Source organism: Nelumbo lutea, chromosome 4 (assembly GCF_056320005.1).
Source record: "Nelumbo lutea isolate HS-2025 chromosome 4, American lotus-T2T, whole genome shotgun sequence".
Classification (NCBI taxonomy): Eukaryota; Viridiplantae; Streptophyta; class Magnoliopsida; order Proteales; family Nelumbonaceae; genus Nelumbo; species Nelumbo lutea.
In genome coordinates, this window is record NC_142687.1 from 97,153,402 (window position 1) to 97,179,384 (window position 25,983).

The 25,983-nt window shown below is 41.1% G+C and overlaps 2 protein-coding genes and 1 pseudogene across 6 annotated transcripts; 2 read left to right on the forward strand and 1 right to left on the reverse strand.

The window, feature by feature from the left end:
- Positions 1-1,378: 1,378 nt before the first annotated feature.
- LOC148862061 (two-pore potassium channel 3-like) lies at positions 1,379-18,788 on the forward strand. 5 transcript variants are annotated; one of them, XM_088986707.1, is made up of 3 exons: positions 1,379-2,620; positions 7,687-7,731; positions 18,663-18,788. In XM_088986707.1, exons 1-2 carry the CDS (start codon positions 1,563-1,565, stop codon positions 7,706-7,708), a joined length of 1,080 nt encoding a protein of 359 aa, XP_088842833.1. In that variant the 5' UTR covers positions 1,379-1,562; the 3' UTR covers positions 7,709-7,731; positions 18,663-18,788. The 5 variants fall into 5 exon arrangements, with proteins under 5 accessions (XP_088842833.1, XP_088842834.1, XP_088842831.1 ...); XM_088986708.1 differs by lacking the exon at positions 18,663-18,788 and adding an exon at positions 17,573-17,588; XM_088986705.1 differs by lacking the exons at positions 7,687-7,731; positions 18,663-18,788 and adding an exon at positions 17,573-18,178.
- Positions 14,775-15,849, reverse strand: LOC148862062 (trihelix transcription factor ENAP2-like; annotated as a pseudogene).
- A 4-nt stretch (positions 18,789-18,792) lies between the features above and the next one.
- LOC148862063 (two-pore potassium channel 3-like) lies at positions 18,793-25,983 on the forward strand. The gene is made up of 2 exons (XM_088986703.1): positions 18,793-20,009; positions 25,047-25,983. The coding sequence occupies exons 1-2, from the start codon at positions 18,907-18,909 to the stop codon at positions 25,192-25,194; spliced, it is 1,251 nt and encodes a 416-aa protein (XP_088842829.1). The 5' UTR covers positions 18,793-18,906; the 3' UTR covers positions 25,195-25,983.

The window sequence follows — 25,983 nt, forward strand, 5'->3', positions numbered from 1 at the left end:
TACACAAAAATCACTATTAATAATTGGGTAAATTACAAATACCTTACTATAGGGTCAGTGACAGATTCCTAGACCCCTCCCCCCAAAAACTTTTACATTGCGACAAATACCCCTTGGCCATTAAGTCAAATGACGGAAGCCATTAAATTACCAAAATACCACACTAAACTTTCTCTATTTTATTATTTTTTAAGTTCTCTTAAAACCTAACTGATCTTGAACAAACACATCAACCAAAATTAGTCATTTTAAAAAGGATTTGTTCCGTGGTGAGGTCCATATCTTGAACTTTTAGAAAACTTTCACCAAAAGAACTAAAGTAGCAAGGGATGGTTTCATGCCCTGAATGAAATGAGATTTTTGAACCACATTAGAAAATTACAATTTGACAAAAGTAGAAAATGGTTTGCAAAGAATAGATAGTCGAAGCACATGAAAAAGACTACGGTACCTGACGTGCATGTGTGTGTCCAAAATGTGTGCTTTGGAGCTTTCATTATTCTATACAGAATTATTGACTTCGCTCTAGCTGCAGAGCTAGTCCAAAATCTGCAATTCTGTGGAATGCCTCCACTGTTTACCAATTGAATGGCTGATTAATAACCTAAGCTTCTCAATAGACAGAATCAAGATAGGGTACCGTATAACCATTCCATAGAAGATCGACCCACTAATCAAGGACACTTGAGAAATGGCAAGGGAGATGTGGAGGGCCACTTTGTACGCCAATGTACCGTCATAGGACTTTGATTGGTTCAATTGCAGGCCCACTACAAGATGATGCCAAAACAAAGGGCCACTTTGTACGCCAATTATTGAATCTCTCATATATTTCTTATTTGAGAAAATCTATGATGTCCGAAAGATATGGTATTATCAATCAAAATCCACCCATGAATTTTTTATAAATAACACCTTATTCGCTACTACTTTTAAGATTTCAGTTTATTGATTGGTTATTTTTCAGATATCATAACTTTTCCATATCATACTGAATTATAAATGGTTTTTCACAAACACGTGGATTGTGCTCGTTTGTTTCCACTTTGATTGTGTCGTTTGGATCAATAATGGAAGATTGCTTTCAATAGCACCACTTGATTGAACAAAAGTCCGATATGTCTTCTTATCCGCTAGGCGTAATCTTATCCAAATATTCATATCTTCACTCTTCCGCCAATATCTTTTCTGTGAGAAATGTTTTCATCAGCGACTGTCCATATCAAGCATTTCTGGGTTTTGACCAGCGACAAGAGAGTATTGGACAAACGCAAACCAACCAGCCCACAACAACAACAAAGAATGACGGTTAATTAGTTGCTACAACTACCACAGAAACGAATAAGAGCCTCTCATGAAGCTTCCCAATTATTTTCTGCTTTGCAGTTTGACTTGTAGTTGGGTTGCTACCGACTGATCACTTACCAGCAAAAAGGGAAAAGAACGATGATGAAGAAGAAGAAAAGAGAAGAGAGAAAGGGAAACCTCCCCATCTCCCACCAAAGTTTTGGGGAGGTCGAATTCTGATGATTCATGTTGTTTAACAAACATATATATTCACCATGGATGAGCTTCTGCTCTCCAACAAAGCATTAGCAGATGACTCTGGCAAAGGCAAAGCATCCCCGAACCTGAAGAAGGATTTCACCTCCTCATGTTTCCTTGATCTGGGTTCACCTTTGCGTCAATCGGCTGCCCATATTATCAACACAGAAGCCACAATTCCCATTCTCTCACCACAGATCACACGGGCAGCAGCCAACAGTTCTTCCGTTGTCAATCTCTTAGCCAACTTCAGCAAAAGAAGAGAACTCAGACGTCGCTCTCATTCTGCCCCATCCCTGTTTACAGAGACAAGAGGTGCTCCCTCCATTGACCAATGCCCTTCTCCACGATCAATCCCTTCAATCGTTCGCCTAGCCTTCATCGGAGTGATTCTGTATATAGCTGCCGGAGTTGCCATTTTTATGGTGACAAGTGGAAGTTTCACAGGCCACTCAACGTTCAGCCTAGTAGATGCACTGTATTTCACTGTGGTCACTCTCTGCACCATAGGATATGGCGACATTGTGCCTGGTACCACCTTCACCAAGCTCTTCACCTGTGCATTCATCCTTGTTGGTTTTGGGTTCATCGATATCTTGCTCAATGGTCTGGTGGTCTACGTGCTTGATCGACAAGAGACTGTGCTATTAAGTGCAGTGGATGAAAACAGACTGAATACAGTGTTCCAGACATACATCATTGACACTGTGAAGGGACGAATGAGGATCAGGATGAAGGTGGCTTTGGCTTTGTTTGTTGTGTTTGGCTGCATTGCCATAGGGACAATCATGGTGCATGTTCTGGAGGGATTGGATTGGACAGACAGCTTCTATTTGTCTGTGACTTCTGTGACCACAGTAGGATATGGAGACTACTCATTCAAGACTCTAAAGGGTAGGTGCTTTGCCATCATTTGGCTATTGGTAAGCACATTAGCTGTAGCCAGAGCTTTCTTGTACCTCACAGAGCTCAGGATTGACAAGAGAAACCGCAAGATTGCCAAATGGGTTCTTCAGAAGAAGATTACTCTTGGTGACCTGGTGGCTGCAGACCTTGACAATGATGGGTCCATAAGGTATGCTCAGTTTAATTATTTCCATTTGATTTCATCTGAATAACTTTGTATATTGATAGTTTGCCTTTCTGCAATTCTTTCTTTCTTTGAAGTGCTTACCCAATAATTAATTATTTCCATTTTTAAGTACTTATTCAAATAAATATTTAAAAATAAGTTCTCAAACCACTTAATCACCAAACATACCTAATGTAACCGTTTTCAGCCACGTACCAATGTTTTGTGATGTAAAAATTTTTTGGCTAAGTACCTCATTTTTTGACCCAGTGGTGATGTGCCTTAGTGATGAGCTACTTGGTGGCGAATTGCCTAGTGGCGAACTGCCTGGTGGCGAACTACCTGGTGACGAACTGCCTGGTGGCGAACTGCCTAGTGAACTGCCTGGGGGCGAATTGCCTGGTGACGAACTACCCGGTGGCGAACTGTCCGGTGGCAAACTGCCTGGTGGCAAGCTGCCTGGTGGCAAACTGCTTGGCGGGGAGCTACCTGGTGGCGAACTCCCTTCTAGGCGGTCTGTGACTTAGAGAATGGTGGAGCTCCCTGGTGAAGCGCAACCCGACTGACCTCTGCATGAGGTGGTCTTCTTTCCTTTGTAGGCAGTGAAAGCTGAGGGACCTGCGAGAACTCCATCTTTTCCTCCTCTTTGTAGGCGGCGGGAGCTGAGGGACCCGCGGGAACTCCATATTTTCCTTCTCTTTGTAGGCGGCGAGAGCTGAGGGACCTGTGAGAACTGAATCAGAGGACCCGGGGGTATTTTCCTGGTGGGGGCTCTCCGATGCTTAAGTTAGCACTCTGATTGTAGAGAGCTTTGAAGATAATATTGGAGAAACGAGAGAGGTAGAGAGCAGGGATTACCTCCACCTTTCCCCCCTCCCCTTTGGGGGGTGAGGTCTTTATATACCAAAGTTCTCGCGGGTTAGGTGGGTGAAAAGCTTCCAAACGGTAAGACTCGTCACATCCCGTCAGAACCGGGGTACGGTGGTGAACTCCTCAAGGTCGTCAGGCTGGCGCTTGTGTCAGGCGGCCAGGTCGGCGCCTGGGCCAGGTTGTTAGGGTGGCACCTGCGTCATTCGGCAGGTCGGTGTCTAGGCCAGGTTGTCAGGTCGGCGCCCGTGTCAGTCGGCGGGTCAGTGTCTGGGCCAGGTCATCAGGCAGGAGATCTTCCTGCGATACGCCAAACTACTCCTGTATCGACCTTCTCTACAAGTGACGAGTTGCCTAGGGCGAGCTGCTTGTGGCGAGCTGCTTATGGTGAGCTGCCCATGGCGAGTTGCCTATGGCGAACTGCCTATGGCGAGCTGCCTATGGCGAGCTACCTGTGGCGAGCTGCCTATGGTGAGCTGCCTGTGGCGAGCTGCCTGTGGCAAGCCCTAGCATTTGCCTGTGGCAAGTTGCCTATGGCAAGCTGCCTATGGCGAGCTACCTATGGCGAGCTGCCTATGGTAAGCTACTACCTATGCTTGTGGCAAGCTGCCTATGGCGAGCTGCTTGTGGCGAGCTGCCTGTGGCGAGCTGCCTATGGCGAGTTACTTGTGGCGAGCTGCCTATGGCGAGCTGCTGCCTATGCCTGTGGCAAGCTGCCTATGGCGAGCTGCCTGTGGCGAGCTGCTACCTATGCCTGTGGCAAGCTGCCTATGGTGAGCTGCCTGTGGCGAGCTGCCTATGGCGAGCTGCCTGTGGCAATCTACCTATGGCGAGCTAGGCCATACTTAGTTGGCACGAGGTGCCACGTGTCATAATTCCACTGGAGGGCCAAATCTACCCTCATCAATTGCCCCCCACTCCCGAGCTGAGAGTAACTCAACGAAGGGAGTAGATTTCTCTTGGTCTGTAAGTCGACGAGCTAGTAAGTGTTGATCCAATTCCTAGTGCGGCCCGTAGGCTTTGGGAGTGACTCGTAGTCTATTCTTTTTCTGCCTATGGCGAGCTGCCTGTGGCAAGCTACCTATGGCGAGCTAAGCCATACTTAGTTGGCACGAGGTGCCACGTGTCACAATTCCAATGGAGGGCCAAATCTACCCTCATCAATTGCCCCCCACTCCCAAGCTGAGAGTAACTCAGCGAAGGGAGTAGATTTCTCTTGGCTTGTAAGTCAACGAGCTAGTAAGTGCTGATCCAATTCCTAGTGCGGCTCGTAGGCTTTGGGAGTAACTCGTAGTCTACTCTTTTTTGACTTTTGCCCGTGCCGAAGAGGCAACCAGGTCTTAAGCAGTAATGTGGCCCATAGGCTTTGGGGGTGACTCGTAGTCTACTCTTTTTTGACTTTGCTCGTGCCAGAGAGGCGACTGGGTCTTAAGTAGTAATGTGGCCCGTAGGCTTTGGGAGTGACTCGTAGTCTACTCTTTTCTGACTTTGCCCCATGCCAGAGAGGCGGCTGGGTATTAAGTAGTAATGTGGCCCGTAGGCTTTGCTTGTGAGGTGTCGAGTTGTGATTGTGCTGCATCAGCTTCGTAATGCCGGTCACCCACTCCTACAAGAAGCTACTAGGAGCTCAACCTTCGGGAGCAACACTACTAACTTTAGGTTGCCAGCTCACACGGGAGCCTTGGAAGGCTCAATCGGTAAGGGCGCCTATGTAGTCTGTTGGCCGCCAACTCTCGCGGAAGCCACGAAGAGGACTGATGAGGCATTATCTGAATTGAATGTAAGGTTGGTAGAGCTACTTAGTCCATTAGCTCCCTGCATAGTCTTTGAGTTCATAAAAAATGTAAACTATAAAGTGATAGCTTCAATTTCTAAAATGTGAGGACTTAGCTTTGGTAAGATGAGAACTTAGCTTTTGTAGGATGAGAACTTAGCTTTTTGTAGCGTGTTCCCATAGACGGCGCCAATTGATGTAACCGTTTTAGGCCACGTACCAATGTTTTGTGATGTAAAAATTTTTTGGCTAAGTACCTCGTTATTTGACCCGGTGGTGATGTGCCTTAGTGATGAGCTACTTGGTGGCGAACTGCCTGGTGACGAACTGCCTGGTGAACTGCCTGGGGGCGAACTGCCTGGTGACGAACTGCCCGGTGGCGAACTGTCCGGTGGCGAACTGCCTGGTGGCGAGCTCCCTAGTGGCAAACTGCCTGGTGGCGAACTGCCTGGCAGGGAGCTACCTGGTGGCGAACTCCCTTGTAGGCGGTCTATGACTTAGAGAATGGTGGAGCTCCCTGGTGAAGCGCAACCTGACTGCCATCTGCATGAGGTGGTCTTCTTTCATTTGTAGGCAGTGAAAATTGAGGGACCTGCGAGAACTCCATCTTTTCCTCCTCTTAAGTTAGCACTCTGATTGTAGAGAGCTTTGAAGATAATATTGGAGAAACGAGAGAGGTAGAGAGCAGGGATTACCTCCACCTTCCCCCCCCCCCCTTTGGGGGTGAGGTCTTTATATATCGGAGTCCTCGCGGGTTAGGTGGGTGAAAAGGTTCCAAACGGTAAGACTCGTCACATCCCGTCAGAGCCGAGGTACGGTGGTGAACTCCTCAAGGTCGTCAGGCTAGCGCTTGTGTCAGGCGGCCAGGTCGGTGTCTAGGCCAGGTTGTCAGGGCGGCGCCTGCGTCAGTCAGCGGGTCAGTGTTTGGGCCAGGTTGTCAGGTCGGCGCCCGTGTCAGTCGACGGATCAATGTCTGGGCCAGGTCGTTAGGCAAGAGATCTTCCTGCGATACGCCAAACTACTCCTGTACCGACCTTTTTTACAAGTGACGAGCTGCCTAGGGCGAGCTGCCTGTGGTGAGCTGCTTATGGCGAGCTTCCCATGGCGAGCTGCCTATGGCGAGCTGCCTGTGGTGAGCTGCCTGTGGCAAGCCCTGGCATTTGCTTGTAGCGAGTTGCCTATGGCAAGCTGCTTGTGGCGAGTTGCCTATGGCGAGCTGCTGCCTATGCCTGTGGCGAGCTGCCTATGGCGAGTTGCTGCCTATGCCTGTGGCAACCTGCCTATGGCGAGCTGCCTGTGGCGAGCTGCCTATAACGAGCTGCCTATGCCTGTGGCAAGCTGCCTATGGCGAGCTGCCTATGGCGAGATGCCTGTGGTGAGCTGCTTGTGGCGAGCTGCCTATGGCAAGCTGCCTGTGACAGGCTGCGTGTGGCAAGCTGCCTATGGCAAGTTAAGTCATACTTAATTGGCATGAGATGCCACGTGTCAGAATTCCACTGGAAGGCCAAATCTGCCATCATCAATACCATGAATCATTTCTTACTACTTCAACCCATATCCTTTTTGAACTAGCCAAAACCCTTCTAGCCTCTTCAACTTGCAACAGATCACTTATTGAAATGTGAATAGATTGATATACTTTCAATGTCTCTAAGAGCGCAAACCTAAGTTCGAACTGATTTATTTAATAAGACAGTCTGTCCAGCGCATAGATCCTTCAGTTTTTTATTTGAGGGACCCAACTCGTTCTATAAACAATGTATCTGTACATACCTTCTAGTCTTTTTTCTTTATATCCTGATGGATTAGATGAACATTTGCTTTGGTAAGGTAGCTTCTGTCCGACGGGAGGATAGAACAGGTCAACTCGAGAGTCCCCTTCTCGTGGGTTTCTGATTGGTTAAAGTTTTTCGAGTATCATACCTTTCCGGTATCATAGAATTTACTCTTTTAGGTGCTAAAGATAGCGACTAAGGGTATTTATTGTACGGTTCAAACCGTAAAACTGAACCAAACCAAATTAAATTTGTAATTTGATTTGATTTATTGAATTTTGCAAATCAAATTAATATATGTTTATGTATGTACAATATATAGTACTGGCAAAAAATATATATACAACATATAATTATATATATATAATATTCCAAATGTATAAAAGCATAAACATATAATAAACTCTTTTACTTTAAAAGAATAATAAAATAAAAATTTTAACTTAACTTTTAGGGGTGTTATTTGGCATTTTAATTGGCTTAAGCCCAATAAAGTCATAGAATGGCCCAAAGTCAACAAATCATATTAAAAATCGCACCAAACCATAATAAAACGGTTTGTTCTCGGAATTTAATTTCAAACTGCAATTTACTGGTTTGGTTTGAAAATTTCTCCAAACAATACTGAACTAGACCATGAACACCCTTAACAGGGACGGAGCAAATAGAACGTGAGGTCCACTAGCACAGATCAGCAGGTTTGATCCCACGCTTCCTTTTCTAGTCTAGAGGGATGCCAAGTGATTATCTCAGCTGTTGGGCTTAGAGGTGTCAATTGGATTGGATTTGGTCCAACCTGATCCAATCCAATGTGAGTCCACTTACAAATGGATTGGACCCAATCCAGTCCAAAACCAATCCAATCCATTAAAATGTAAATGAACTAGATTGGATCCAATCCAAACTAAATGAAATATCAAAAATTATATAAAAAAATAGAATATATAAAAATTACAAAAATATATTAAAACGAAGAAAATCTGAAAATAACAAAAATATACCCTTTTGGTGTTGAAAAAGCACTTTAATGAAAGTATTTTCGTAAAAGTACTTTCATAGAAGTGCTTTTATAAAAGTACTTTCGTAAAAGTGCTTTTGAAAAGTACTTTTGTAGAAGTTCTTTTATAAAAGTACTTTCACAAAAGTGTTTTGTAAAAGTATAAAAGTACTTTCAAAAAAGTGCTTTCATAAAAGTACTTTTATAAAAATACTTCCACAAAAATACTTTTATAAAAAGTACTTCTGTAAAAGTTCTTTTGTAAAAATGCTTTCATGTAAAAGTGCTTTTTATAAAACTACTTTAAAAGTGTTCATAAAAGTACTTTTGTGAAAGTACTTATTTTGGATTAACCTAATCCAAAATCGGTCGATTGACACCCCTAATTGGGCCATCAGCCTTTTATAATGGGTCTAGTTCATTATGGATTTGGTTCACCCCAAACCCGACTCAATGGAATAAAATTACCGAACTTAACCCACCCTTTTATGAACAGTACCCTTATTTTTAACAAAGATAATAACTACAAATTTTCAATGTTACTGTGTCAAATTGGTTGGAGGTATTTATCAATCTCAACCTAAACCCAACTAGAAACCTGATCAAGGCTAACTTGAAGATCCAAGCCCTATATAACATAATCGGGTCAAGGTGGGTTTACCACTTTATCCCAAATCACCGACATCCCTTTAAAGGTCATTATCCAATGTTGGTCCATGCTATTGAGGGTCTTGGGAGAGGTAGACTCGGTATGGTCCTAACCTTTGGTTTTATTTTGAGGGTAAATTGCTGAAACCTCCCCTACAGTTTAGTAATTGTAAGTAAATCCTCTCTGGTATAATTTTAAAAGAGGCATGGAAATGTGCAAAATACCCATATAGTCACTTTGGACAAAAATGTTTATTTTCCAATTTTTATATTCATATGAATCAGTACTTCAAACCCTTTCAATCTCTTCTCTGAAAGTGATTTATTTTCCAAAATTGCCTTTGTATCAATCACTCAAAGGTAAAGCTGCAAGCTTACAAATTTAAATTCTCTTTGTTTTTGTTGTTCATAAAGTTTATATTGTTTTTTTTCTCCCATAGAAACCAGCACCAACAGTAACTATATGGGTATTTTAAACATTTTCATGCCTTTTTTTAGAAGATTCTACCAAAAGGGATTTACTTGCAACTGTATCATAAAGTTCAGAGGAGATTATTACAACTATTAAACTTCAGGGGAGATTTCAACAATGCTAAGAAACTTCAGGGCATGTTTCAGCAATTTAGCCTTATTTTTATGGGAGAAGTATAGGCAGACCCATTACAGAATTCTGATTTCCACCAGAACATTTCAAAAGATCAATTACCCCCACTCTATACACCAATGCTCATTTGTAAATTAGCGTCAATTTTGAACTGACACCTATGCCAACTTTACTTTGGGCCTATAAATTCTAACCCTGGGCTGAAAATTTTATTTGGAGAACATGACCACTCTCAGATTCAGACCGGACATTCTCACGTCTGCCAACTCAGGATTTTACCATTACACCAAGTAATGGCCCCTGTCCCTAACACCCAATTGAATTAATAATTCCATATCTAATATCTTGGATTCCAAATTTATGAAGTGGTAGCTCTTTGAATTATAAAGTTTGGATCCAATGGTATGATTTGCTGGGCACCCACATGATGATGGAAGGTGGAAGGTGTGATATCTCATTTGATTTAATTGATTAGGTGGATGAGGTAGGACAATGACTCCCCTCCAATTAAGATTTATTGTGGTGGTTAATGGCAAGCAAGAGAATGTGAGGGAATAGATAATATCTGAGCTGTCCCCAACTATTACATCAACTTTCTCCATCGTTTCCTTTTCTTTAAAGCCAGAAATAGATTCCATCTGGATTATTTTTTTTTCAGTTTTCACAACTTATGGTCTTTCCATTTTGGCCTAAAAACACATAAAATAAATTTATTATTATATATTTTATTCAATTTCAAATTAATATATTATAGTATCCTCTAAAGTCTAAATAAAAAAATCTAGATTAATATATATTGATACAACCTTCCCAAAATAGGTAAAAAATGTCAAGTTAGTGTTAACATTTTTTTAAATAAAAAATAGAAAGCCAGCTAAGATTCAACCACACAACTTGAGTGGACTTGGGTTGAGCATTTGCTAAAATTTGTATGGTGCAAGCAGAGGCCGGCCCGGTGCTATGTAAATTCCTCAAATTAGATACCCAACTTGGACCCCTAATGCCAAACTATTAAATTCAACCACACAAATTCTGATACAAAGATAAGGTATCAGCTCAGGGCATGGACAAACTTACGTTTTTGTTGATTTCTTGAAAAAAACTAATGTAGTGTTTGGTTGGGTTTTAGCTAGGTTTTGGGTCTTTAGACTGGAATTAGATATATAGGAATAGGAGGTGGTCCGCCAGTTGGGTAGTGACAGAGAGTGATTGAATTGTTAATATAGACTTGATTTTTCCTTTTCTTGGTAGTCAATACAGAAGCCTATAATAATTTAGATATCATCCCAACTTCTGGCTCTATTCTGTGGCTGGTATTAGTAGACCGTCAGGTTGGACCAAGTCAGTCTGCTGGTCCCACATTCTGTCAATTGGTTCACGTTCTTGGTTTAAAAATAATTGGTGGGTGATACTTCCATTCATGTCCAGTGACATGCCATTGCCAAGCTCTCAATATTATAGTCCTCTTAGTCTTATATATGTTGGGTGGGCCTAGGTTGAGCACTTGTCACTGTTGATATATTTTTTTAATTCGATAACCAAATATGTTAATTTAAAAAATGGGAATTTTTACATGTTTGGTTTTGTTTTTGAAAACAAAAATAACTGTTACATTAATAAATTAAAAAAAAAAAACAATTACATTGAATACTCCCTTAATGGGTATTATTCTATGACGCTCAACGTCAGGAATTTTAAATGAGAGAAAATAGGCTAAAATGCTTTGATCATATATGTAGAAGATCATAAAAAATGTGAAAATCTTTGTGGAGAATTCTATCTCTTTATTATGCAAGGTTCAATCATATAAATACATACCATCTATGCCTGAATTTTAGGAGTAGGAGACTCACTTGTAGTAGGAACCTAACCTACTAATCACATCTAACTAAAGATACCTGGGGAACTACTAGGAATCTGTGCCTAGATACATGCATGAGAGTAGTTTCTATGCAAAATTTCCCAGTCCATGACGAATTCCCAATACTCCCCCTCAACTTGGAGCATGAAGATTTTAAATGCCCAATTTGCCAAGGAAATAGGTGAATTTCTCTTTTCCAAGAGCCTTCGTCAAGATGTCAGCCAACTGCTCTATGGTTCGAACATGGCAAGTAACAATGTTCCCATGCCGCAACTCATCCCAAACAAAATGACAATCGACTTCAATATGCTTTGTCTGCTCGTGAAACACTGGATTCGTAGCGATATGCAGAGCTGCCTGGTTATCACAATATAAGCGCGCTGGTTCATCATGCGCCACCCCCAAGGACAAGAGAAGTTTCTTCATCCATTTCAACTCACAGCTTGTCGCAGCCATCGAACGATATTCTGCATCTGCCGAGGAGCGTAACACAGTGTGTTGTTTTTTCATTTTCCAGGAAACTGGTGACTACCCCAACAAGATGAAATAGCTAGTCAACGATCGTCGCGACAACGGGCAGCTTGCCCAATTAGAGTCACAATAAGCATACAAGCGCAGATCGCTATCGGAACGCAACAATATACCTTGTCCAAGATATCCTTTCATATATCGCACTACACGCAGATCTGCCTCTCAATGTTCTTGTCGTGGACTTTGCATGAACTGGGCCAGGATATGAACACAATAACACAACTCAGGTCGTGTGATGGTCAAGTATCAACCGCCCTACTAGTCTTCGATACTGATTCGGATTGTCCATTAGAGCGCCTTTGGCCAGTGCAAGATGATGATTCTGTTCAATGGGCACGAGCGTTGGTTTGGATCCCAATAGTCCACATTCCAAGATAATGTCCAGGGCATACTTCCATTGAGATAAAAATATTCCCTCAGGACCACGGGTTACTTCAATACCTAGGAAATATTTGAGTGGACCCAGATATGGAAGTATCGACTGGGATACTCTTTGAATTTCATAATGGCTATAATATCATTTCCCTCAACAATCAAATCATCAACATATATCAGCACGTGTAGACGAACATTGTGTTTGAAATAAGTGAACAAAGAGTAGTCAGGATACGGTTGAACAAACCCGAACTGTATCAAGGCCGTTGTTAATTTTGAGAACCAACATCTGGGAGCTTGACGTAATCCATAAAGAGATTTCTTCAGTTTGCACACTTTTGTTCGATCCTTAGATGCGAAACCTAGCGGCAACTTCATGTATACCTCATCATCCAAATCCCCATGTAAGAATGCATTATGTATATCCATCTAATGCAACTCCCAGTTCTTAGTGGCAGACATGGCTAAGAAAGTGCAGATTGTCATCATTTTGGTCACAAGAGCGAAAGTCTCATTATAATCTAACCCCTCAACCTATCTATTCCCGAGAATAACTAGGTGTGCCTTATGCCGTTCAACCGTCCCATCTGAATTATATTTGATCTTATAAACCCATTTATTCCCTATTGCCTTTTTCCCGGGAGGTAGAGTTTCCAATGTCCAAGTACCATTGTCCTCCAGAGCCTGGATTTCCTTTCTCATAGCTTCTCTCCATTTCTCACTTTTCATTGCCTCAAAAAAGCCAGTGGGCTCGGCTCCTGCAGTGACTGTAGCTAAGAAAGCTTGATGTTTAGCAGAGAAGTTGTATATGTCACATAATTCGCTATGGGATCGGGAGTCGTACCTGAGGACTCTGATTCAGGGTTGGCTAGGGCTTTAATAAAACAGACGGCGTGCGATGCCGATGTCCCCTACCAAGTTGCTCTTCTAGTGCCGTTTGTGGTGTTGGATCCACACTAATTCTGTCATCACTGCCATTAGTTCCCACTTCATGCACACTTTCTTCATCTCCGTGCTCCTCTCTTCCATTATCATTATTTTCAAGGCTCCCCCTATCACAAATGTCAGCTGCATCACTCCCCCTGTTTTTATTTCCTTTGTGGTTGTGAAAAACATCATCATCAACCACGGTATCAGTTGGTGCAATGGCTGGGCCAGGGTTGTCTTCCAGAGTTGCTTTTAGATTAGTGGCATATGGAAATACATTCTCATGGAAGACTACATCATGTGAGACAAAATATTCACCTCTTTCAACATCATATACACGCAAACCTTTCTTTTCGTAGGGATAACCCACAAAAACACACTTCCTACTCCTTTCTCCAAACTTATCCTTGTCTCGAGGACTCCAATGAGCGTAGCAGAGACAACCAAATACTCTCATATGCTCGTATTGAGGTGGTGTCCCGAACAATACCTCATACAGAGTCTTCCCGCCAAGTATAGAAGAAGGTGTCTTGTTTATCAAGTATCCGACGGTTAAGGCACACTCCCCCAAAAAACCAATGGGCAAGCCTGCTTGAAATCTCAATTCTCTCGCAACATTCAAGATATGCCTGTGTTTTCTCTCTACCCGACCATTTTGTTGCGATGTCCCAACACACGAAGTTTGATGCAAAATGCCCTGAGTCTCAAAGTATGATTTCAAGCTTCTAAGTTCTGTTCCATTATTACTTCGAACAGTCCTGACTTGCTTGCTAAATTGACGTTCTGCCATGGCACAAAATTTCTCAATAATATGTGCTACTTCATTTTTTTCCAATAACAAGTAAATCCACATAGCACGAGAATAATCATCAACAATGGTTAGAAAGTAAAGTGCACTACAAGAGGTAGGTACTTTATAGGCGCCCTATGTATCACAATGAATTAGAAAGAAACAATCATCAGCTTTATGTTTATTTTCAGGAAAAATTTCCCGTGTTTGTTTTGCTCTATAACAAACATCACATGGCTTATCTCCTTTAGTTCTACTATTTAATTTATCTACTTTAAGAAGAAAAGATAATATCTGTTTAGACGGATGCCATAACTCCCATTCATCCATACCTCTTATTCTATTCGCCCGAGCCGGTATTGCTCCTCTAAAATGATAGACCCCATCACACTACTCACCCACTCAGAATAGAATCCTCGAGGTTTGGTCCTATATCACACATAGCTTGTCAGTAAAAGTGACAATACAATTTATCTCCTGCAATAATTTTGCTACGAAAATAAGGGTGCAATTCATTCTTACAAAAAGCACATGATGTAGATAAATATTTCCACCCAAATGTAAAGTCCCTTCCTTCACTAAAGTGGTTTGTTTCCCATTGGGAAGTCCCACCGGACACGGTGTAATATTCCGTGCATCCATCAATAAGTCAATTTCTCTAGTCATATGGTGCGATGCCCCGGAATCAATTATCCAATCAGTAGAATTTTTCTTACCAGAGAGTTTTTCATTAGTCTTGGTTTTGTAAGCATCAAACATGCTTACGAGAGTCTGCCACTGCTCGTCATTAAGCTCGTTTAGTCCAGTCCTGTCTTCGTCAGTTACGTTTGCATTAGCAGCCACCTCACGCCCTACCGATGATTGAGCAACATACATTTTTGCTGAACCTCGGTCACGTCCGCCAGAGGGCCCACCCCCTTTTCCTCGACCTGCTCCATGCCTTATCGACGTAACGCAGGGTCTGTCTCCGCACCTTCCGACTTACTTGAGCTCTCACCGTTCCGATCGTTATTGGCAGCCATGGTGACCAATAATTAAGAAATAGTAAGAAACACGACAGTCTTTGATTATCCTCTGCTTTTCCAATTCAATCATCTGCCTTTGTTTCGCGCCCTCCACTCTCTCATAAATCTCCTTAAATCTCGTTATAGCTTGAGCCAGCTGTCGAAACCCATCCACCTCCCCATCTCGACGTCGACTCTCCATGCTCGACCTCGACGACTTCGAATCCGTGTTGTTCTCTACGACAGCAACCGCTGAGTAGTTCCACCGGAAGAAGGGATTTTCGACCGTAGGAAACGACCGCTTCTCCTTCGCCGACCGGACGGCGACCGGTATCGAAGAAGCGTGTGACAGTGAAGGAGGTGTCTTCCGGTAGGGCAAGGGAAGGGAAAGTGGAGGCGATGGCTTCTTCGCTGGCACGGTCGAGCCAATCAGGGGATCGAGGCAATAATAGAAAGGCCAGCTACTAGTTAGGGTCCCGTCCGAAGCCAAAATCCTAGCTTTCTCAATCTTGTACTTCTTCTTCAAGGTATCGATCCGGTTCTTGCATTGAACATCAGTGTGACAATTCTTCCTAATGGCGCCATGTCAGGCGTTAACGGCGTCAGTGACCTCCTACCAATCCTTCTAGCGAAGGTTCTCACGGTTGAGCTCGATATACCGATTGCCCCAGGCTTCGATCAGCATGTAGGTGGCTTCCTCACTCCAGCAATCCTCATGGAAGGGCAACGGATTGTGTGACGGGGTGGCTCTAATACCATGTGAAAATCTTTGTGGAGAATTCTGTCTCTTTGATATGTAAGGTTCAATCATATATATACATATAGTCTACGGCTGAATTTTAGGAGTAGGAGACTCACTTGTACTAGGAACCTAACCTATTAATCACATCTAGCTAAAGACCCCTAGGGAACTACCAGGAATCTGCGCCTAGATACATGCATGAGAGGAGTTCCCATGCAAAATTTCCCAGTACATGACGAATTCCCAATAAAAAAAACCCAAAGTATTTTATTGTTGAAATCACTAGAAAGGACATAAAATTTAGTAAGAAACAATTTAAATGCTCATAATTTAATAATGGATATGGCACTAAACCGAATGGAATGGTGAAACTGCCAAGCAGCATTCATGTAGATAAAGATTAGATGATGATGAAAAAAGAGAATGGCTCAAATTGGTCTGTTCCTAAATTCTTTCTGAAAGCCACAGATGTTACCATTAAAACCAAACAGATATTAATCATTTTGTTTTGGGTGCAATGAGGTGGTGATATAATTCAAATAAATTCTGATCTCACCTCTCACAATGCAAAAACGAATCGGGATTTATTCCTCAGAGAGCGTACCTCACACCGACCTCACAGTCCCATCCCACCGTGTATTAAGAATATCTCCTCACGAACAACATAAAGTACGGGAGATGTTCTTAATGTACAGTGCAGTTGAGAAATATCGTGAGGTTGATGTGAGGAGTACTCTGTTTCTCACAGATCTGAGCTCTGCAAAAACAACCTTACATAGAATGTTGCCCGTCTCCTTTTTGTTGGGAAAATATTGCCAGCTCTGTATAGAAACAAATTAAAGTGAAAATCCCTCTGATTCTCACTTCCCCATTGGACTGAAATTTGTAATTAATCTCAACCTTCAAATTCAAGTGTTCTTGGTGTGGATTAGAGATTACGGACATACCATGTGCAAATGTAGGAAGTCATCATCATCACTTAAACCTCGTCCCAATTATATAGGATCAACTACACGAATTGCTTCACCTTGTATTCTATTCAGTTAGGGGTTTTCACAGTCTGGTGTGGTTTGATTTGAAGAAAACTTCGAATTAAACTAATAAATTATGGTATGAGAAATTCTTAGACCAAACCAAACTGTTTCAGTATAGAAATCAAATTGTTTTATTATGATTTGGTCCATTATTATATATTAATATAACATAATATAATATAATATATAGGTTTATGATTTGGTTTGTTTCTAAACTCAGAAAGCCGAACCGAAACCATATGCTGAAATTTGAAAATATCCCAAGCCAAACCAGACTGTCAATTTCAGTTTGGTTTGGTTTGATTTGGTGGTCTGGACCATGTCCCTATATTTAGTGTCTAAACTATCTCAGCCTATTTTCCCTTGTTTTATCATTTATTGCAGTTGTTTCTTTGAATTTGTTTATTTTTTACGGTAATCTCAAGGTTAAAAATTTTACAATGTATATCATATCAGCCAATAAAATTTTACAATGCTTGACTATTATCACTTATCTCTTACACTTAAAATTGTAATCCCAACTGTAATTTCCCCCTTTTGTTCCTGTTCAAATTTAAGTGCTCTTTGTGTGGATTATACATTATGGACATACCATGTGTAAATACTGGAAATCATCATCATTACCACCTAAACCTTGTCCCAATTATTATTCAGTTAGGGTTTTCATAGTTCGATTTGTTTTAGTTTGAAAAGGATCTCAGGCCAAATTAATAAATTATAGCATAAGAAATTCTTGATCAAATTAAACCATTTTATTACAATTTGATTTGTTTTTATCCTATTGAAGTCGAATTTAGAAAATTAATATATTATAAGGTTCAACTATGATACTGAAAAAACTTATTGCCTACCAACGATATCATAAAAGTTATAATTAATCATATGGGTTTTCATCAAAATTCAGGGGGTTGTGATTGGTCAAAAACTTTATTATATTATCAAAATCCAGCATCATAAATTTTCCCTATATTATATTTTATTTCAGTTTATAATTTGGTTTGTTTCTAAGGTTGCATTTGTTTCCAGTGTAAATACACTTTTACACCGATGGAGTTGAATCACATTGGTTCGGTGAGAGTGTAAAATATGGATCGGTTATTGTGCCTATTTACACTCGTCCTGTTTGGTTACATCAACATAAATGGAGGTTACCCTGTTTTCTGGTTTGTTGCAGTGGGAGATTTATTAGAGAGAGAGAGAGAGAGAGAGATGGTGTCTGTTTTCTAGTCCTAAACAAACTTTCAACTGGTTGTAGCGGTTAAGATTTGGGCCCTTTCTGGCTCTCCCTTCGTTGGACAAAGTTGGGTATTGTTCGAGGACGATCTCTATCCTAGGTCTTCGTTGGCTCTCCCTTCGGAGGTGGGGTTCAGATTTGCCACGATGGTGATGGAAAGAGAAAAAAAGGGGGAAGAAGAAGAAGAAGAGAGAGAGAGAGAAGATGAAGAATAAGAGGGAAGGAGAGAGAGAAAAGAAGAAGAAGGAGAGAGAAGAAAGAGCATTACCTTTTACATCAATAATTTGGATGCATTTATTACATAGATTATCAATGTATTTATTACACTGATTCTCGATGTAAAATTACATATTTACCAAATGCGAATAAAATCAAACCAAGGTGTAAAGTTTACCCAAGTCCTATTTTCTATTCCAAATAAACGTAGCCTAAAATTAAAAAAAAAAAAAAAGCTTAATCCAAAGCTCAAAATTTGAAAATTTCTCAAACTGCTTCAAACCATTTCTAAATGCAGACCAGACCAAACTGTCAATTTTGTCATCTTAGCTTTGGACTTACATTTTTTTCGATGAAATTATTAAAATTGCATTGCATATGTCCTGTTCCGAACATACTTATTTTAAAACCTGCCTTATTTCCAAGCTACTCTACTCTCGTCCATAAACATCTACAGCAAAAATGCACTTCCAGAGCTTATTCAAATAATCCAATTGGAGCTGATCTAGGGTCAATTCTGAGCCAAACAACCAAAACCAAAAACAAAAAAAAAAAAAAGCCAAATAGCAACTCCTCCCCCCTTGTTCCTTTGTTCTTTAATGTCCCAGTCCACTAGATTGTCTCTTATAGACTTGAATTACAGTGTACAATTTTGTTTTCTTATAGGCTTCAGTTACAATATACAACCTCGGGAGACCCACCACTGTCAACCGTGGATTCCAGGCGCCTAAACGGAGTAACCAGTTCGCACTCACCGTCACCGACCGAGTCCATTCTTCCACACTTCTTTGCCCGTTACGACCTCAAAGCATCTCTCTCTCTCTCTCTCTCTATCTCTCTGTATGACTCTCTTTCTTACTGGTTTCTGGTTTTCCGGTTGGTCGAAAACGGTTTCCGGCAACCACCTAAAATGGATAGGGAACCACTCCTTCCGTACCTCAGCCCCAGAAGAAAACCACCTCATCTCTCTTCAACACCTCCCTCTCTCTGTCCACTCCCAGAAGATGGAGAGATGACCCTCCCCTTGACCCCATCCGAGCTCAAAGACCGTCTCATCTTCGGCTCTTCCCCTTCTGCAACCGAGTCCTCCACCGACTTCACCGACGCTCTAACCCTAGCCATCAACTCACCTCGCTCCCTGTCTTCCTCAGACCCTCCCCAAGACCAGCCCTCATGGCTCACCGACTCTATTCTCCCATTTACCAAGACCAATCTCCACCGCTCCAAGACCGCCCCCGCCATGGCCGCCATTAACGACCTCGAGCACAAGTCGCTCCGCAAACCCCAGTTCGCTTCTACTTCGATTGTCCGCCAGGCATTTATTCTTCTGGTCGTGTATCTCTCTTTCGGCGTGCTTATATACTCGTTTAACCGCAAGCACTTCTCGGCGACCGAGACCCATCCCGTCGTTGATGCGCTGTACTTTTGTATTGTCACCATGTGCACAATTGGGTACGGTGATATCACCCCCACTACGACAGCGACGAAGCTGTTCTCGATTATGTTCGTATTGGTTGGCTTCGGATTCATCGATATCCTGCTTACTGGGATGGTTAGCTATGTGCTGGATTTGCAGGAGAGCTTGCTTCTGAGTGCTGTCAAAGGTGGGGAAGGGCATGATGCGAGGTCTTATATTGTCGATGTGAAGAAGGGGAGGATGAGGATTCGGATGAAGGTGGCGTTGGCTTTGGGGGTTGTCATTCTATGCATTGGTATAGGTACCGGTGTAATGCATTTCGTTGAGAGGCTCGGTTGGTTGGATTCGTTCTATCTTTCTGTGATGTCTGTGACGACAGTTGGGTATGGTGATCATGCATTCAAGTCCTTGCCTGGGCGTTTGTTTGCATCCATTTGGCTGCTTGTCTCGACGCTCGCTGTAGCTCGAGCCTTCCTTTACCTTGCTGAGGCTCGGATTGATAAGCGACACAGGATGATGGCAAAATGGGTGCTTCGTCAGGATATGACCATCGCAGAGTTTCTTGCAGCCGACATTGACAACAATGGTTTTGTGAGGTTGGTGTTTTTCGTTTGTCGTATCTCATCCCTTTATAAAAATTTGTTTGTTTTGAATCTGTGGCTTTGAATCGCTATGAGAGGCAGGATTTCATGATATCATGCGTAGACTGTGTGGATTCTAGACCCATAGGAGGATCACTGGTTTCTATGGCTAATTTCACCTTTATAAGTTTCTTGATCTTGCAGTTAACCAGCCCAGTAGGTTAGAATTCTGGGTTGGATTGATTCATCCTTCCATATGAAGGAGTGCCGGTTTCTGTAACAGCTCTCTCAGGATTTGTCAGGAGGGCAACGATTGATTGGATCAATTATCGAATTACTCTAAGCACTGAGATGCAAAGGTGCAACAGTAATATGAAGTGGTGTCAATAATTGGTCTGTTAAGTCTCCACCATAACAAGGCATGCTTTATGTATGCTAGATGCTTGAACAAATTTGATGCTTATTGATCCTCTTTCAATTTTTCACCAAATAAGAAACTTAGGATATATCTGTATTGTGGTATCCAATATGCAGTTTCTATGGAAGTTTACAGATACAACATATAACCTAGCAAGTTATGTTTTGAAATCCAAGGGGTACTTCTACCATGGTGGGTACCCTATGAGCTATTAATGGATGGCTACGAATCAACAGATTATCTTTGGAAATAGCAACTTTGTGAAATGGTTAAAATACCATATATGTAGATGTGAAAAGGGATAAAAAGAAATTAAACCAAAATTGTTAAAGTGGACATAATGCAAGATAATGCACACTTCTATTGAGATGGTTTACAACTATCCACGCTTTATGGGACAGAGCATTATGAAATCAAGTAACATGTTCATCAAATGAATACAACAAAGCTGAAGAGATGGATGCTTGTCAAGACTATAAAAATTTAGAAAATGAAAGCATTTATGCATGCTATGGTAGACCTGATATATGACAAGATGAGGGAAAGCCAACTGATATGGTTTATTCATGTAGGTCATAGATCCGTGTTTGTATTACTGTGAAATAATGGTTTGGCTGTTTGGTGCATGTTGAAGGCTTTACAAAAGCAAGTTTCTGGAAAGAACTGTAGAAGTAATGGAAAGGAGGAAAGGGGCTTGAGAACTATGCTCAAGATGACATCTTCAAGATAAAATGAAATTATCTAGCAGGGCTTGTGTAGCCAACCCCAATTATATTTTAATAAAACTGGATATCTAAAATTAGAAACAAAAGCTTTAGTTGTTCACATGTGAAGTCATCATCATGAATTCATGATCATTGATATTAGAGTAATCATCCTTGGGTAATAAATATAAAAGAAAAAAATTATTGATATTAGAGTAGTCAGTTTTACACCAATTGTTTTTTTGGTAATAAATAAAAAAGAAAAGTATTATTAAAGAAGAAAATACAATAAGGTGACCACTGACAAGACATCACCCATAAAATTTCAAAACCCAAGACCCTCCAGCCCCTAAAAAGAAAATTTGAATCATCCACTCGTGGCTCACCCACCCGGTTTGCCTTTGGTCCATCCAAATCACCAGTAAAATGCTTTTCCTTATTACCCACACCAACTGACTGAGTTGCAGTTGCTTTAAATGTTGAACTTTTTGATTCCTGCACCCCCTGTCAAATGAATAAACACCATCCCTTTGAATGCACTGCATGGTTCAAAAATAGGATTCTTAAAATGCAACTGTCCATCTACTCTAATCTTTGCCGACCCTCCAGTTTTCTTTCTCTCCCAGTCAACCATATGGTGAAAGAAGTGGCATGTCATCCCTCCCTCCTTCCACGACCTAGCTTCAAAAGATGTAATCCAATCCTGCAACCTTAAAAATTCCTTGTGTAGTTCAAACATTTGAGGAATCACTTCTAGCTTTGCCTTGACTAGTTGTATTGCCACCAACTGAAGGTTACCAGCATCTAAGGCAATCGTTTCTCCACAACAGAGCTCTACAACTCTCTTGAAGATCATCTCAGACCACAAATGGAAAGGTAGTCCAAAGATTCTGAGCATGATCTTCTCCCAGGATCCACTGACTTTGAGCTGCTTGAAGAACACCAATGTTCAACCTGTACCAGCCCCACCTTCATCTTTACCATAGCTTCTACAACCTCCACACCTCCCACAAAGCCGAGTGTAGCTTTCTTCTGTTCAAACGGATTAACCACCATTGGCTATCATTATGGAAATGTTCCCTGATTTCTTCTACTTCATCCAGTCCTTGATCTCTTCTCTTGTGGACAACACCAATCTAGATTCCCATTCTTCCTTCAGACCATTGTAGAAAATTTTCAGCTTCCCCAACCTACTTGTTATTTGCAGTCAAGTATTGTTTCCTTCTTCACTCTTTGTTGCCCCACCTGCTTCTCCGTCTGACTCTTTTCTTCCCCTTCCAATCTCCTTAGGCAATATCTTTTCAACATAATGAGTAAAATCCTGAACCGTATTAGAAAACATAACCCAATCGCCTTCTGGGATACAACCGAGCTGTTTTTTCCTTGCCCAACCATGTGCTGACTTCTCCCCTAACAAGTTTCGTTCTTTCTTTCTTTTTTGAGAAAATGATTTCTCTAAGAATTCTCTTAGAAATCAAGTAATAGATGTCATTGAGGTTAAGCTGAAAAAGATGGCCCCATGCCTCCTCCGGGAAACAGGGAGATTTTGTCATTTTCTTTTAGATTTTATAGGGCCATCAGATATTGGAGTAGGTTGGTCCAGTCTCACAATGGACGTCTGTGGGGACTCCAAAAGAAGGCTGTATTGAAGGCAATATATCGCCTTCCATCATGTGGAGTGTATGGGAAGAGGAATACATTGTAAAGTCAACTTATTAAATGCGCTAAGAGTCCAGCCTCACATGGATGTCTGCTGGGTTAGACTCCAAAAGAAGGCTGTATTGAAGGCAGTATTGCCTTCCATCATGTGGAGAGTACGGGCAGAGAGACGTTGTAAAGTCAACTTATTTAATGCGCTAAGTGACCATATTCTTTTTTGGTTGACTCTTGGATGTTGTCTGAGGAAGAACTTGGGGATATCTTCTTCCTCAATGCATTGCAAAGGAGTTAAATAGAAAACATTAACTCATACCAGGGGTGGGGATTACCTGGGTCTTTCATTATTTTGGTACTTTAATGGTGTCTTGTTCACTAATTCAAGGATTGTTAAAAAGGCTTTCAACCCCCCTCATTAACACTGCTTGGTGATTCAGTTATTGCTATAAGGTGGGCCAGTGGGGGGGTTCATGGAGTTTTGGGTCAACCTTAATGAGATAAGAGACATTTTGAATTTTTTTCTACTGTTCTGAAATGTAGTGTCACATGGACTTTCCTAAATCTATTTAGTGTTCAGTGGACATGCATCAGGTTCTATCAGTCCATGGAGGTAGCTATAACTTTAATGTGTTAACAGTGCTTATTAATAATATAATCACAATGTGTACATACAATACAGGCATCTCAAAGGGAGGTAAAACTACCTCCCCAGTCAACAACATCAAATTATAGTTGAGCCCAATATAATTGATCTTTAATTACCTCTTGTTTGGCTAATGTATCAACCAACCCATTTGTAAATCTTTCCACCCATTGTATCTTTAAAAGGATATTGCATGTTATCCACTTAGGGTCTGTTTGGCTCACAGTCATAAATGGAATCAAAATTGAAGTCCATTGGAATCGGAACTGGAATGGTCTATTCTCCCTGCCTATTTGATTCAGGTGGGAATCGGAATCAGAATCATAATCAGAATTGGCTGGAATGGGTTCTGATTCACAAGGGAGGGGTAGTGAATCGCCATTCCCTCAGATGGAGGAATGCCATTCAACCAGGAATGGGAATCGGATTTTGATTCCACCCAACCAAATGGTTGGAATCGGAATGGACTCCAATTCCGATTCCGATTCCAGACCCCCATTCAAGTAAACCAAACAAACCCTTAAATTTCTACTCATAAAAAAAACAGACCCTTAAATTTCTACTCATAAAAAAAAAAACAGACCCTTAAATTTCATAATTTCATCTTTGTAAGCCCATGCTACCCTCTCAATGCTCCTTAACCATCACCACCGTAGAGTCGCCCTCAATAATCATCTTGTCCAAATTCATATCTTTTGCCTGTTGCACTCCTTGTAGAACAGCCTTCATAGAATGATAGAATGATAGAATCCCCAACAACAATGATCCTGAACACAATGCTATAATATTACCATCTTTGTCTCTAAATGCTCCCCCCACTCCAGAAGGACCCACATTAGCTTAGGAAAAGTCTTTCTTTTGAATAATAAGACTATTACTTGCTATTTGTTTTGGGGCCTTTCTTCTGTTACCTCTCCACATACATGGATATATATTTAAGTCCTGTCCTTTATTGAGGTTCCACTTTTATTATGAGAAGCAGTATACCATCCTCATATAATCTGATAAAACAGTTAGTGCTTTGATCTCTTTTTTACATTTTTGGATGGTATACATGATTCTCAAATCTCAAGTTGGTAAATATGCCTGCAGGAAGGTGGTTGACAGTGCCATGGCTTTGCTAAGCTAAAGTAATTTAACAATGCTATCCCATACTATTCATATGGGATGGTAAACCTGTATTTGAATCAGGTTCTTTGAGAACTGTGGATCTGAGTCATTAGGCAGGACCAAGTAATTAAAACCAGAACTGAACACACATTGGCCCCTACATGAGGCATCAAATGCATGTACTGTTTACTTTCTGTGCTTATGGTCTGTTTGCTTAGTAACCAAAATATTATGTGGGCTGTTATGCAGAAGTGATTTACTTTACATATTTGTGGTTTGTTGATTCTACAAGTGTAATCCTTGTATCATCCAAACCGTATGAAATCTCTGAAACTTACCATCTAGTCTGTAGCTGATTAAAAACAGAAAAAATAAAGACAGGAATGGAAGAACATCATCTTCATTCAGATGGGTTCTCTTGCATGTATTCTGAAAACTGTTGCTTTCTGACTCTGACCAGGAGAGAGAGAGCAAGCTATCCCTTCTAACTTTGTACTCTTTTCTTTCTTGTGTACATCCAGCAAATCTGAGTACGTTATCTACAAGCTTAAGGAGATGGGGAAGATAGCAGAGAAAGATATCCTGCAGATCTGCAACCAGTTTGACAGGCTGGACACAGGCAATTGTGGGAAGATCACACTCGCTGATCTTATGGAAAATCACCATTGAGTTGTGGATTTTTCTCTAATAGAACAAGCGTGCCTACCCCATATGAGAGGTATTCTTGGTTTGAAAACCTTTCCATCAACTAGACAAGAGAAGATCCTACTTTTATCAAGCTATAAATGGTTTAAAGGTGCCAGTTCCTGTTTATCGTATACTGTGAGCTTCTCTGCTGCTCCATTGAATATGCCTATAACAGTCCCTTCAAGGAACTAGCTGTCTCTTGGATAAGTCGTACCATAAAAAATATGGATTCTGAGATATGATTCAACTAGCATTGCCCTTGGTTTTTATTGGGTAGCAAAAAGATATTGGTTTCTTAAGATCCATAGGTCCATCAATGGCAAAAGGATATTGGTTTCTTAAGAACTAATCAACAATCTTTATAGATGGGCATCGTACTGATTATCAGTAGAAATCATCTATACAACACCATATTGGTATAGGATGTCCATGGCAGTTATTCTTTCACAAATGCACAAGAAAGATAAAGTAGAGCATGGAAAGAAGAAAGGGAGCCTCAATAATTTCATGTTTATGTTACTCGTCATGTTTTGCTTGTTACTGAAGGGGTTAGCTCCTACCCTAATGTAAAGGTGTGTAAAAATGCTCAAATTTAGAAGAAATCAACAAATCTGATCATGGATATCTTATTCTTGTATGAAACAATATAAATGGTCACCCATGTCTATCAATATCATGTATTTATAGATCAAGTTAGAAAAGTGGTTAGGCATGTTCTTTATTTGTAATTACCAGAAAAAAAGTTATTACCAAAGAAAGATGTTTTCCTTA